At 38.4% G+C, this 14581-nt stretch overlaps 1 protein-coding gene across 1 annotated transcript in view; it reads left to right on the top strand.

Moving 5' to 3' along the window:
• GFRA1 (GDNF family receptor alpha 1) overlaps positions 1–14581 on the top strand; it is a 149814-nt gene that overhangs the window by 113776 nt on the left and 21457 nt on the right. Inside the window, exon 7 of the mRNA XM_080403271.1 lies at positions 1886–2064. Within this exon, the coding sequence (XP_080259397.1) occupies positions 1886–2064 (179 nt within the window). The remainder of the gene's footprint in view (positions 1–1885; positions 2065–14581) is intronic.

The raw sequence follows: 14581 nt of genomic DNA, 5'->3' as shown, positions 1-14581 counted from the left end.
TTTCTTTTTTCATGTCTTAGGTACAGTGTTTTTTTATCTTAGCATTATCCTGTCGAATATGGTTTTATATGAGAACTGTGAAATTGGCCCAATCGCAAGAAAGCTAAAAATCCAAATTAATAGGCACCAAATAGGATCTATTCCATCCTAAAATGTGGGGCTGTGTATTACTTTGCTTGTACTTTTATCCTTTTTGTTGGAAGATGCAAGTTTATTGGTAATATTACAGTGGTCCTAACTGCTGCCTCTCCAGTTAGGGTTTGGCCAGTCTTAAATTCTGAAACATATTTAAAATATAATGTATGTGTCTGAAATATTATGAAAATATTGGGGAGGCATGGAATACCTCTCCTGTGAGGACAGGCTGAGAGAACTGGGGTGGTTTAGCCTGAAGGGAGGCTCTAGGGAGACCTTACCATGGCCTTTCTGTGCTTAAAGAGGGACTATAAGAAAGATGGGGACAGACTTTTTAGTAGGGCCTGTAGCTGTAGGACAAGGGGTAATGGTTTTAAACTCAAAGAGGGTAAGGTTCAGACTAGATGTAAGGAAGAAACTTTTTATGATGAGGGTGGTGAAACACTGGCACAGGTTGCCCAGAGAGTGGCAGATGCCCTGTCCATGGACACATTCAAGGTCAGGCTGGACTGGGCTCTGAGCAACCTGATCTGGTTGAAGATGTCCCTGCACATTGCAGGGGTGGTGGTGGATTATGTGACCTTTAAAGGTCCCTTCCAACTGAAACCATTCTATAATTCTACCACAGAATTATAGAATATCTCAGGTTAGAAGGGACCCATAAGGATCATAGGGTACGATTCAATCAAATAATTGAAGCCGTCAAATTGTAAAGACCACTTTTACTTAGAAAACCGGAAGGATTGCATGCATTCCTGTGATCCTGCAATAATGGAAACAGAGAGTTACAGTTAATTTAGGAAGCCATAGGAGAATATTGCTTTATATATTGCCTTATTCAGGGAAAACAAAGAAAAATATCTTACCACTCTTCCCACTCGTCTCCATCCACCCAGCTGATTGTGGTGCCTTTTAAAAATTCTTCTCTTTGCATGTTGGAGTTCTAAAAACTAATATCAGAATAAAATACATCTCTTTCAGATGAGAATTAAATGTAAATTATTTTATAAGGCAAGGAATACCACTGAGCAGAAGTATTAATAACTTCCACATATTAGTCCCCAGTGAAATTGTTTGATTTCTTGTACAAAGAATTTGAAATAAGAAATCCCTAAATCCATGTTGAATCCCTAAAGACCTGATTAAAAACTGTTTTTCTATTTGTTTATGAAAAAACCCAACCAATTTACTCTTGCCATAAACACACTCGTTAATCCCATGAAACTATGATAAGCTTTTTAACTTTTATATTCTAAAGTTTTAGTTTAAGTATGCTTCCCTCACCTAATTATGCAGATTTTGATTGAAAACTGTAAGGAAAAGATTGTCTTAGTTAAAACATTTTGTAGTTATAGGCATGTTAGTTTTACTACAACAAGCTGTAGAAATAAATTAATATTTTGCCTGCTCTCTGTATTTAGTTCACTATGTAACATCACCTGCCTGACTCAGGACGTAGCATTCATTGGGTGGTGACAAATATGATTACAGTAAGTCCTAGAGCTTCTGTCAAGAATTACTGGGAACATTACAAATAGGAGGCTGCACCAGATAATTATGTGACCCCAGACTCTCAGTTATCGTTTCTGATATGTTCAAAATTAAGACACATTTTTCAGCATAAAAATTGAGTTTCTATAAATACATATTTTCAATGGGATCATCGTCATCATAATAATGGCTTAAAAGTCAGTTCAGCTTTCTGCTGTTTGTTTAGAAATGGAAAATTCTCTGTAATTTATTTTTACAGAAAATGCAATTCAGGCCTTCGGCAACGGTACTGATGTGAACGTGTGGCAGCCAATCTTACCAGTACAGACCACTACAGCCACAACTACAACAGCTTCCAGACTTAAAAACACAGGTTCGGAGACCACCAACAATGAAATACCCACCCACAACGATTCACCAGCATGTGCAAACCTGCAGGTAAGAGAGTCTTGTACTTGTTGCGGTGTGGAAATTAACATTTTTCATCGATGTGTATACAGAGTAGTCTCCTGCTGCATAAACAGATCCCTGCTTAAATTGGAATATCTTTTTATTCTCATGTTGTAGTTACAAGGCAGGTATGTTGTAAAATATCAGACACATTTTAAATCAGAAATGTGCGTATTTGAAAGTGGACTTTATTGCCTCTCTGACTATACAGAGCATAGTATTTAATTTGTTGTCACAGGTTTGGGTATGAACGTGGCAGTCTCCAAACCCTGCCACAATATGTCAGATTAAATTAATCCCCTGAGTAATCCAAATTCAGAGGGAACTCTTAATGTCAGCTACCATGTCCTGCTGCTTGCTTTCTTTTGTTATTGGCAGTAAATTTAAGAGGTTTTTTCGGCTGGGTAGGTCTGTGTATTAGAGAATACGTGGTGCTACAAACCCCGTGGTGAAGAACCTGGACAAGGATAGAAGCTAATTTGAATCAGGCGCTTTCCTGAGCTGGGGTCAAAGTCACGATGTGGTTTTGGCCAATGGCTGTAAGTGATTTCCTTTGACACTTCAGTTAGGTTATTCATGGCGTGTCATTGATTCTTTCTGGATTTAATGAGGCTCATCACTTGCTAAAGGCAGTATGTGCAGCTCTTAGGGAGTTTGAAGAACTCAGGCAGGAGACGACTGCAAAATGACGGCAGGAAAGAGGTAACAGGAAACTTAAAATGAAAACATCCTTAGGCCCAGATTAGAATCTGGGGTTATAAAAATATCTGGTGGTTTAAATGCAAAATTGGGTCAGGGATAGGATCAGCTTGGCCTGTTTATTTTTGTCTTTACAGAAGGAAAATTACTATGTGACACAAATCAAATTGTCCAAGTTTTAAGGTTTCTTCAGGTATTGAGATACTTTCTTTCTGGATTCTCAAACTCTTCCACACTTTTAGTATTCACATTTCACTTATAAAAGATTGATTTTGTGTTCTTTATATTAAGCTATATAAAAGTTTCAATGTTCACCAAAATGGAGGGTTCGTATCCCTTGGAAATGTATTTTACTACTTAAGTTTTCGTGCACCACTCTCTCATCTTCATCCTGTTCTAGTTTCTCCACTCTATTTTGTGCTGGCAGATTGCGTATGAATTCACATTTTTCAGAGGCATTAGAGAGTCACAAAGTATATGGGGTTAATAATAGATGGTGTTGAGTTTAGGTCCATCTGTTTTAATTCTAGTTTTCCTATCTGTGCATTCATTATTAGTTAAGCTTTGTAAATTATTGATGAGAGGGAGAGAGTTGTAGGCTTATATTTCTATACGCAGTAGTCATTTGACCAAATAGAATACGCTAAAAAGAAGTGTAATCTTTTAAATTTAAAACTTGGAATAGCTTGCATTTAAAGGAAGACCTTGATGGAATGTTATTAATTCACTTTGTGTTATATTAAAGTATGGTTCTATGGGATAGGTGAAACGTTCCTTTTCCTTCAGTGTTCTTGTAGTCTCCTATAGAGTAAGGCCTCCAGGTGCTAACAAAGTACAAATGGTAAATAACGAACTGAGGAAACAGCAATTGATCACAAATATTGTTGGATTCAGTTTGATTTGCAAACCTTCTTCAAGCCTGAATTACTTCAGTGTTTTGAAAAGGAATGACATTCTTCCCTGTCATTACCCATGTTACTCTGGTATTTTGAAGTCGCATCCCGCGTGCGTTTATCAGCACTGGTTTAGAGCTGTGTTATGTGTACCCCTGCTATACCTGACACGAGAAGAAACAGCTTCCTTTAAACAAATGGTTTCTGCTGTTTGGGAGAAACTCTAGATAAAGTCCACACTAAAAGGTCACTGAAGTTACGTGAATTAAGCGGGTTTGTTCATGTGAAGTACGTTTCTGGTGCTCACTACTTCCTTCTGTCAGAACTGAAACACAAAGAAGAAAGCTCTTATATTTTAATGCATTTCAAAAAACCCAAAAAACAACTTACGAACAGAGCCAAAACAAGCCCACACTTTTTTTTTTTTTTTTTTTTTTTTAAAAGAAGCCTGTGTTTGTTGGACAGTATGGTGCCACTTTGCATGTGAGACCTAAACCTCAATGCAAATGTTACAAAAGAACTAGAGGCGTTCGTACTGCACTGAAGGGTATTCATTCCAAGGCTCTCCTCCCATGAAAAATATGCCTTTGTAGTTACTTTCAAAACAGGAACTGGTGCGACCAAAAGCAATCTGAAGGCCTTTGTTATACGCTTAGCAGTTGAGCTGGCAGGTTTCAAAAAGGCAATATAGCCTAAATACTGTGAAAAGTAGAATTAACAGCATTAGTCGCAGCACAAAGGGACAAAGGCAGAGAGGGGATAAGGCAATGATCGTTGAGATGGTACAAGTCTGAGTTAGTGGGTTTAAAAACACAGCGGAGGAAGAAAGAGTCGGAAGTGATTGATTAGTATAAATTGCCACGGAAATAAATACAGTAAGGGAGGAAAGAGCAGGAAGTGATTGATTAGTATAAATTGCCATCAAAATGAACAAAATCTAACCTCCTGGGGTTGTAAAATACAGGGCATACACCCAAATCTGCCAAGACTGTCACTGGCTGAGCAATTTTTGATGCATGTTTTTCTGACTTGTTCAGAAGGGTTGTGTGAAAAGCAAGAATATACTAATGGTTTTGTCGCTGTGCCACACTCTCCTGTGCACATGCAGACCTGGGTGTTGGAAGGGTTGTGAATGCTTAAAGAAAACGTGAGGTACTCTTTGTTTACCTGTACTCTATTTATTTCAGATACCTGTTGAAGGTTTGAACTTGCAAATAATTTTTGCTTCAGTGGTGCTGTTTAGACATTGTTCTTCATTTCAGTTTACTATTGCTACAAGACTTTACAGTTCTGTTGTGGTGGTGTTTTCTTATTTCAAATTGACACAGAGAAATTCTGATTTGTGATATATGCTTCTTTTATGTTTACATATGTATTTGTGTAGTATACTCTTTTCTTCTGTCCCTAAATTAAATCAGCACTCTATCTTTGCCAGCACGATGCTTTACTTTGTCAAGCATCCTATAAACTCTTTTTGTAAACCTGGCTTCTAACAAATTTTACTAAACACAGAGAGCAAGTAGTGGTTAGTTTTATATAAAATGCTAAATTCATGGATTTTTTGAGGTGCTTGACATCTTGCAAAGGATCCTCAGCACCACAGAAAAATTATTCAAAAAATATTTTGAACAAAATGGAAGATGAATGCCAATAGTGTGCTCCTTATACAGTTGTGTATAAGTAATTGCTGTCCCTATCCTTTTCCTGATAGCTTCGCTCTAACGTTTTCTATTTAATTGACATATTTGTTTATCCTTCATTCTCAATCATAATTTTTATTCAGTCGGCCAGCCAAAAAATGGTTATGGTCTTTCAGTCTCACATTCTGTCCCCACTGCTTGAACCGTCAGGTTGGATTATTTGAAAGGGACAAAAGAACGAGTTTGGATGTGTACTCACACCATGTATTCTTCAAGAAAAGTGCTGCTTCTGCATTCGGGAGAGATGCATGGAACTGAAAGATGATAATGAAATAAACTTCAATTGATAGATTAGACTAGATTAGATCAATTGTTACTACATCATCGAGAAAGATTAAAAAAATAAGACTTTCATACTGGGTTTGCTCTATTATTTTAGAAGACATTTTACACAAGACAAAAAAAGATGGTTAAGGGCATTTAAGCCTCAATTTATGCATCAAAATCTATCAACTTCCTCACTAGTTCTATACTTTGTATTCCTACATTTATTATGAATGTCTTGCTCTAGTTAACCTTAGTTCAGCATTCAGAGGGAATTTAAGGTTTTGGGGTTTTGGAGACGTGTGAACAGCAGACACATGTAGTTGAGATGCATGGCCCTTTGGACCAAAGGCACATACCAGTATGTGAATGCCATTGTAACCTCAGCAGCAAATTTTTTTTAAAAAATATGAGATAGGAATTAAAAAAAACTAAACATTGTATGGGGAACAAGGAGGGAAAGAGAAATATAGATACTTAAATACGTCGATCCTTTCTATCTGCATGTAAGGTTAGTGAGTGTTTAGAACAGACTCGGGTCATATTGCAAGCTGTTCTTCCACAAATTCACATAATTCCACATAAATTTGGGATTTGAAAAAATATCTATTGTGGCAAGTCTTAAGACAAAAACAGGAGACAGGGCTCAGTCCCCTGAGGAGACCAGGACTTATACATGACTCACAGACTGAAAATGACTGTGCTTTTACTTGTCCATCTATCTGTTGCAGGTCTTCAGCACTTTCTGAGGGTCTGCTAATCTGGTGTTTGGACTAGTGTCTATAATTATTTAATGTGGCTTCCCAAGTGCTAAATACTATTAGTATAAAGCATTGTGTAGGTGTTTGGAGATGGTTAAAAGCTTCACTGTAGTATTCTAAGGATGAAGACGCAGCAGGTACAGAGCTCCCTGGACCGGTAATTGGGTGGAGGGTGAATGTAAGCAGGAAACACAGGCAGTATGTAGGTGTGTTGTTGATGGAGTAGTACAACTGCTGGGGCAGTTCACTGGAATAGGGACAAAAGGAACTTGATTTACCCCCTGAAAACTGGTAAAACTTGCCCATATGCCTGGCACCCTTTTCCCTCAATCCCTTCACACAGCCTGTGGACTTGCTGTTTCTTTTTCATTTTGTCAAAAGCAAGCACCATCCTTTCAAATGCCCTTCTTGCTCTGTCCCTCGGGAGAAGTCATACTTGGACCTCTTCCTCTGGGCATTGCAACTATGCAGAAAGTTATAGTCTGGGGCAAAAGATGGACAGGAATATAAAACTCTCAGTGCCGTGCCAGAACCAAATTAGAAAACAACCAAAAAATAATTTGACTAAATGTTTCATAGGAAAAGATTTAAATTTACCTCCTGTATTTCCAGGATTAGCTGACATAATGGGGTCAGCCTGCTGGTACAAGTAATTTAGAGAACCTGTTGGCAGCTTTTCTTCTGAAAAAGCAACATTTTAAATTTGTTTCAGTAGAAATTCTGTTGGACTTAACTCTTGTGTGATTTTCACATTCAGATTAAAATCTGACAGCCAAGGTTAATTTAAAGTTTCACCTTTAATCTTGTATTTCTAATGTGGGGGGCACTGAGCAAAATTCTGTGTTTTACCAGAACGGAGACTGCTTTGTCCATTGGTTTCATTGGCATTGATTTCCGTTAAGTTAATCTTTTGTTTGCTTCAGCACTATGCTGGAGTGGGTCCTCAAAAAATGTGGATGTATAAAATTCCCGAAGACTGTACTCATTTACTGCATGGCTCTTGCACCTCTCAGATAGAACCAGAGAAGGTGAGGTCACCGTCAGCAAGGGACAGCTTTGGGTTTTCAGCCTCTATGACAATCTCTGTGTTCATAGGCAGGAAAGTCGTCAGCAGTCCCCCTGCATGGCTGTTCAAACAGTGGAACTCTGTGCCGAAAGGCTGCCTTGCAATGAACGTATACATACGTATGTACTAATGGTATGATCATGTAGACAGCGTCCACTCGGAGCAAGTATGTCCTTGGGTACTTCACCACCATTGCCAAAAAATTTAGGACCACACAAGATGGATAATTTTCAAGTGTGTTGAAATCCCGCTGAAATTAAATATCTGATTAATATAGGTAATTAATTTCTAAGTACAGAGTCTTTTGCCTCTCTTTTGAACATCAGAGGAACAGTTTGAGGATATAGCTGAGTGTCATACCCTGTAGGTTCAGATGTATCACCTTAGTGTCAGTGTTGCTATGAGACATCAGCCATCAGTAGTCAGTAGAAAATTGTTCTCATTTAGGGGCCTTGGTTGAACTTAGTTGAACATTGAGTTCCCCTTGCGAGATCGGTTATGATTTGTGGAGCAGAGTACAGAGTAAAACTCTCTGAAAGTGTAAGTCAGCACATCTCTGTTGTTAGCATCAGAGCTACACAGGTGTCCAGTCTCTTTGGCATGTAGAGCTCTCTGCAAGACTGGACCTTATATTTAATGATCAATACTCCAATGAAAAGTTTTTAATGTTGGAAGTTGGTTGTAATAAACTTCTGTTACTGAAAGACAGCAAAATGGCTTATTTTACATGTTAGAATTACAGTTTGAATTATGTTTTTTTGATTAGGGTTCTTTTCACTGTACCAAAATATTGTGCATGTATACTGCTGGAGAGCATAATACTTTAGAATTATTTCATCAATGATAAAATATTTTACAGTTCATTTAAAAAAAAAAGTTTTAATAGTCTGAGCATCTTTGGTGTATTATAATACTACAGCACTTTATAGCAGACTGTAAAACTCCAGATTACAGTTTTAGGAATCATGCAATTTTGTTTTATAGTTTAATAATTGTTCAATTGAAAATGAGTATGAGGTTACTAAAACCCAATTTAATGACTTACAAAAATACAACTTTATGAAAATGTACTACACACCTTTACAGCAAATTGAAATTTCTATGGACAGATTAAAGTTCTTATCCTCAGAAAGAATTTTGCAAATTATTGCTACTAAAAGCAGATGTAGCATTTGCAGTGTTCCCCTAAGCCACAGTTGTTTCTGTTTCACATCAGTATCTACTTACAGGAATAGCCACAAAAATAGGAAGTGCTACAACAAACTGAAATCAGAAAATTGGATCACATCAGATAAGCCAAATCAAACTATTCATAGCTCATGTTATTGCTTTATGTGATTCTTCATCATATTAAAGGTATTCCTAATGTCAGCCAACTTTAGTTCTCAATCAAATACCTAGTTCATCATGTATGTCCGTTTTAAAACAAATAGCTCACTACAGCCTGCAAAAACCAGCCTTAAAATGGAGTACAGTATTATAATTTAATTTTAAGGCATAACTACTGCTAATAAAAATTCTAGGTCATTGCATTGTGATGGTAGATGTTTAATCATATTGTCTTTGGAGGTATAGTTCATAATATATTGTGCGTTTATGGGACTTGGCAAAGTGCTTTGTTTAAGACACATTGTTTGCTGTTAGCACATATTAGGTTTTAGCCATGACTCTGCTCCCATTGATACTTGTTCAAGTGAAAGTAATGCCAGTTATGCCAGCAGGCAGGCCCCATTGCAAAGCAAGTGCAGGCAAAAGCGATAGTGCCACTAGGTTGCAGCAAGAATAGAGTTCTTGAAATCATTAGTACTTTTTTTTTATTTTGTTTTAACGGGAATAGCTTGCAGGAGTCCTACTTAAAGCCTAGAATGCCATCATGCCAGCTGTTCCGCAGGCACGTAATGAAAAGGTATCCTGACCTTAAAAACCCAGTGAATTACAGTTAACTTCAGTGAAGCTATCACCTCATAGCTTTTATTTATTCTGAAAACACACAGTGTATTTGCGTGCTCTAAAAACAATATATGTATTACTATTACAAACCATGCTAATGCACTATGTTATCCTCAAAAAGTATATCCACAGAGATACATGACAAACACCGAAGTGAAAGACTGGTATCTTTATCTCAGATAACAGATCCAGTTGTCAATACAGAGACGTTTCTTTCTAAAATATGAAAATAGCTTGGCAGTTGCCAGAGTAGATCAAAATTTAACAAATAAAGTCTGTCTTTATCAATTCTGCCATTTTTGCAAAGAATTGTTACTGGCTAGGCAAGCGAAAGGATTTAGCAAGGCTTTTATAATTGAAATGTACTTTTAAACACTGTTATTGAAGCAGGTATTGATGTGTTTGTTTCGTAGTGTGACGGATTAAGACAAATGACAGTGTGGAGGCCAAATAATTTTAGATAGCGAAGCATATTAATCGCAGGTGCATACAGTTTCACAAATGACATGCCGCCTTCATCTTGCAGAGGGGGTGAGAAGTCAGGACAGCAGCCTAGCCATTTGTTGCAGAAGCTCCTCGTTCTGTGGGGGAGAAGGCTCTCTCCTGGAGACGGACCCTGATGTGTTGTGCACAGTCCTGGTGCAGGGTCATGACGTTTGCCTCCCTGAAATCCCCGGAGGTTAGAGAGATGCTCACAGATCCTGCAGTAGGGTTGTGGGGCTGCCTGCCCCACAGTCTTTTCCCCAAATCTTTGTTCCCCTGTATTTTTATGAGTCCATGCATATATAAGTGGGCAGAGAAGAGCTTAAGGGTGACTGTGGGGTTTAAATTGTGCTATAATTCCCTGTTGTGCTGTCACCCTTGTTGGCTCTTGCAGTCTGCTTGTTGCAGACACTTCTGGACACCTTTTGCACTTCTTAGTGATCAACAGGTTGTTTGCATAGATTAGCTATCGATTTCCTACAGCACACCAAAGCTGTGCTGTTGTCTGGGACAAGTGCTTGGTCGTATTTTGTCTGTTACTACAGCAAAGTGTCCGTTAAAGTTCACTGTCCTTTGCTCACAGCTTTGTCTGATTATTTTCAGTCTAAAGTAATTTTAAAGAGGATAATATCTGGGCCGTATGTGGAAGCCACTACCCTGTTGTAGCAGGTCCTGAGCAGTTTCAGGCAGAGCTCTCCAAAAGCCTCAGGAGCCTTGTGCATATGTTTAATTCTCTGTTCCTTAGTAGTTTCAAGTGTTCGGGCTGCTTTGTTGCTGGTTTTAGCTGAATCATTACGAAGAACGTAGTAGAGTGAAAGCATTTGAGGAAGGTGTATGAATTTGAGTACTCCAGTGCTCAGAAAAATAGAAAGGATAACCTGTTACCCACTGGTTGAAAATGGAGGTGAAGTCATTTACCATATTGTCTCTTTTTATGCATCTTGCAGAACATGCCAGTTGTGGAAGTGGAGGTGGCAGCTGTGTTCATCCTCTTACACTCAGTCTCATGGCAGCGTTACTTGCCCTGGCCCACAACTGTAAGCTTTCCTCTGGAGGTCTGAACACCTCTGCAGTACCAGCAAAGAAAATCACACTGCTTTTAGAGAGACAGATTCCCTTAAACTCATACACGGATAACAGCTCTAAACACAACGATCATTTTTAAACACTTCTAGTACTCTTGGAAACCCTCCCTACTGGAGATAATAGAAATTCAGGAAATACACTGTTTTGTCATGGAGGAAAGTTCCCCTTTGGGAAACGATAACCAAGACTAGTTCCTCCTATTTATGTGATGTGAGTTGTTAGACTATTATTCTCAATTTACTGGCATATCTACCCCATCTCGGAAACTTCACTTCCAGTTAGTTATCCATTAGTCTTTATTAGATCCTTTTCCTATCTATCCTTTCCTCTTTGTGTGTGTGTGTGTCCCTGTGTCCGTGTGTGTCCTTGCAGATCCTTTCTGTAATCTTTGGGCACTCAGCTGCCTCATAGACTTACTCTGGTATGACATTTATCAGTATACATTTGTCTATATTCCCTCTAATGATGTGATGACTAAATGCAGATTCGGGGACGGGAAAAGACTACAAGACTGAGCAGGAGCCCGTATAGTACAGGAGGAGCCACCATGCCGTCACTGGCTTGGCTGCCTTGGAAGTTAGTGGGGAAGGGTCTGGCGGTTGTGGCCATACTGGGGTGAAATTAAAAGATTGGAATAGGTCTGTATTTTGATTTGGCAAAAAAGTCTGAGGCAACCCTGCTTCCTTATCCTTGATTAAAGAGGATACATTGCCTTCCTCTGCCAACAGCAAACCCAAGTACATGAAGTATGTTTATGCATATGAAGTCATTAAGAGGCAATCACAGGACCTAATCAAATTCTGCTTTTGTTTATACACTTGTAAAAATGGAATAACTTCACAGTTGTGTACATCGCAATTATCTTTAAGTGTATGTTGTAATTATCAGTTACTCTTTACATATATATACATGATTCTTTGGTATTTCTGTCTAACCCATAAACTAATATTCTTAAAAACTAAACTACCCAGCTCACAGTTATCATGCAGCAGATATGGTCAGAAGCATTTCAGTAATAATGAAGATTTTTTAGGAATAGTTTCTTCCTTGTTACCAGCAGCAAATGAAATATAGAAAGGCCCAATGGAAATTAGAATACAATAATAAGTCATCATTCTAAATCATACATTGGTGACATAGCATACATAGGTGACATGCAACATAGCTGCATAAGTAGTATACTGTTGAAGATCTAAAATTTGGAACCTTTTCTATAGTATGCCTGAATTTTTCAAGTAATCAGACCAAGTTTACAGCACTGAAAATGAAATGCTGTCTTTTAACCAAATTGACTAACTTATACTCTCAATAAAAAAACACTAACGATAACAAAACATCCAAAGAGAAATACATTTTTGTTCTGCTTTTAACCTGTCTACTCATTTTACTTACAGTCTTCACTGTACATTAGTAATCAAATACTGGAAATAAATCATACCCTTTATCTTCTACTTACTTTTTATGCCTATGACTCCTAATCAGCTGCCTTACTGGAATAATAGATTTCTACATTACACTCGAACCGTCTACTCTACAGCATTTTTCAACATGCTGTTAAGTTCCAGAACACAAGATGCTGTCACCCACTTCAGTTCCTTGCCTTCAGAATCAGTAGGAGTTCAAAATGTTTATTTTAGTCTGTACTTTGGAGGAGAGCCTAACTATTTCACACCCAATTGTACTTCTTAATCAGTGGACTTGGCCTAATAACCCCTCCTCAGGTTAAGCCCTCCTGCGTGTTTAGCTCTTCTGTGAGCCACAATAAACAGACTGACTGTTGTGCATAATGCAGGATATTTTTTCATAGGTTCACTCAGTATGTGTCCTAAAGAATTATAGGATTATCCTCCCTCATGTCTTTCTTAAAACAGTATTAGGTATTCAGGGCAGTAATCTACTAAATACTGCATTACATGTTACTAATTTTTTTTCCAGATTGACGTTTTCAGAAGCCTCAAGTCACCTCTAATTCAAGACTAGATATGCATTATCACATGCACATAAACATTTGGATGTACCAAATTCATGCTCACATGTGAAATATGTGCATTCAAATTTGTTATGTACATGGTAGGTAAGATGTGTACCAGGTAGGATCTAAATAGCTACCTGCAGCTCTAAGTACCTAATTTGAGCAGAGAATTGGATAAGTGTCCATATAAATGAAGTGCGCATGGATGAAAGCAAAGCAGTCGCAAGTACCTGTGAAACCCCATTCCTGAATTTGTGTATGCAGAAATGTAAAAATTGGTTTGATCAGAACTTTTCTGGTGAACAGTGCTTAGTGTGTTTTTTACAATGGTTTGCCCTCCTGCAGAAATAGTGCATTAACAGTTGCGTGTAGCAGAGTTAAATTCTTGAAGACCATCATATACTGAATTCTATGTCAGTATGCTTTTCTGCACACTTCAGTCACTTATGCACTGTAATTAGCTGGTTCTGAGGGCAAATTTAGGGATCTGATCCTGCAGGGAACTAACTGCCTGTATAAAATTTCAAGAGTCAAATGCAGATTCAGAAGGAAGAATTGTCCCTTTTATCATACTGATTTTGAACTTCATTAGTTTGACAAATTCTTGCAACTCTTTGCAGAATCATGCTCTCATCATGCTCTCATGAAGAGTTGGCCTAACCCCAATTACTTTTGATTAAGATTTCCTGATTATTCCTAAGGATTCAGTTACAGTTAATTGCAGATGAGAAATTCAGATTGTTACAGGCACAAGCGAACAGGTCGAGATGAAAAACACACCCTGTTTATACCCAGAGAACAACTTAATGAGGATGCTTAGGAATCATTAATTAAGCAGAGGCTTTTCACCTTCAGGCTGATGGCTCAGACACAACTACAAGGTGGTATTTAGTAGGAGTGCAACTATTTGGTAAGTGCCCTTAGTGAGATGGCTGTGCTTTTTGGGAGCTGAACTAGTCGCCCTGGGGTCCACATCACAAGGACAAAGGACAGCCCCTGAAATACCAGCCATGCTGGCTCATGCCAGTGTAACAGGGGACCGGACTCCGGTGTTTCGTGAACATTTAAAGCCAGCAACTGGCAAAGCTGCAGCTCCAAATAATCTTCAAACCAGTGAGACGCATCTGCTCATATATGCTCTGCAAGTCGTCATTCATCATCTGCTGCCCTTTGTTATGTACAAAGCCTGTTGTAGTGCAATTACATTCATCCATGCACAGCGTATCAGAAATACGATGTCCCATGCTGCTCAAGTGGTCACCAAGTGTGAGCAGCATAGTGATATCCCGGATCCCTTTTAAGGATGCTGTTCTCAAATACTAAAGAGGCTAATCCCATCTTGGCCACTGAACATGGCATGTCTTAAACCCATTAAATTCACTTCTCACTGGGACAGCTCAATACACTAGTGCAGTATGAGTGCTGCTGTGCATATGCAGCCTGCATATGCAATATACATACGTTAATATACAGTAGATCCAGTCTGCATTGTACTCATCCCTCGTCTCTAGTAATGCTGTCTTAGTTCTGACTTTCCACCCACTGGTCTGGAGGCAGGAGTAATACAAGAAGCTGTATTGCTGCTGTAGTTGACACACACCCAGCTACTGGTGTTTGGTTGTTTTTTTTTT

The sequence above is a fragment of the Falco punctatus genome, assembly GCF_963210335.1.
Source record: "Falco punctatus genome assembly, chromosome: 9".
Taxonomy (NCBI): Eukaryota; Metazoa; Chordata; class Aves; order Falconiformes; family Falconidae; genus Falco; species Falco punctatus.
Note: the sequence above shows the minus strand (reverse complement) of the source record. Positions and strands in the feature narration are given on the sequence as shown.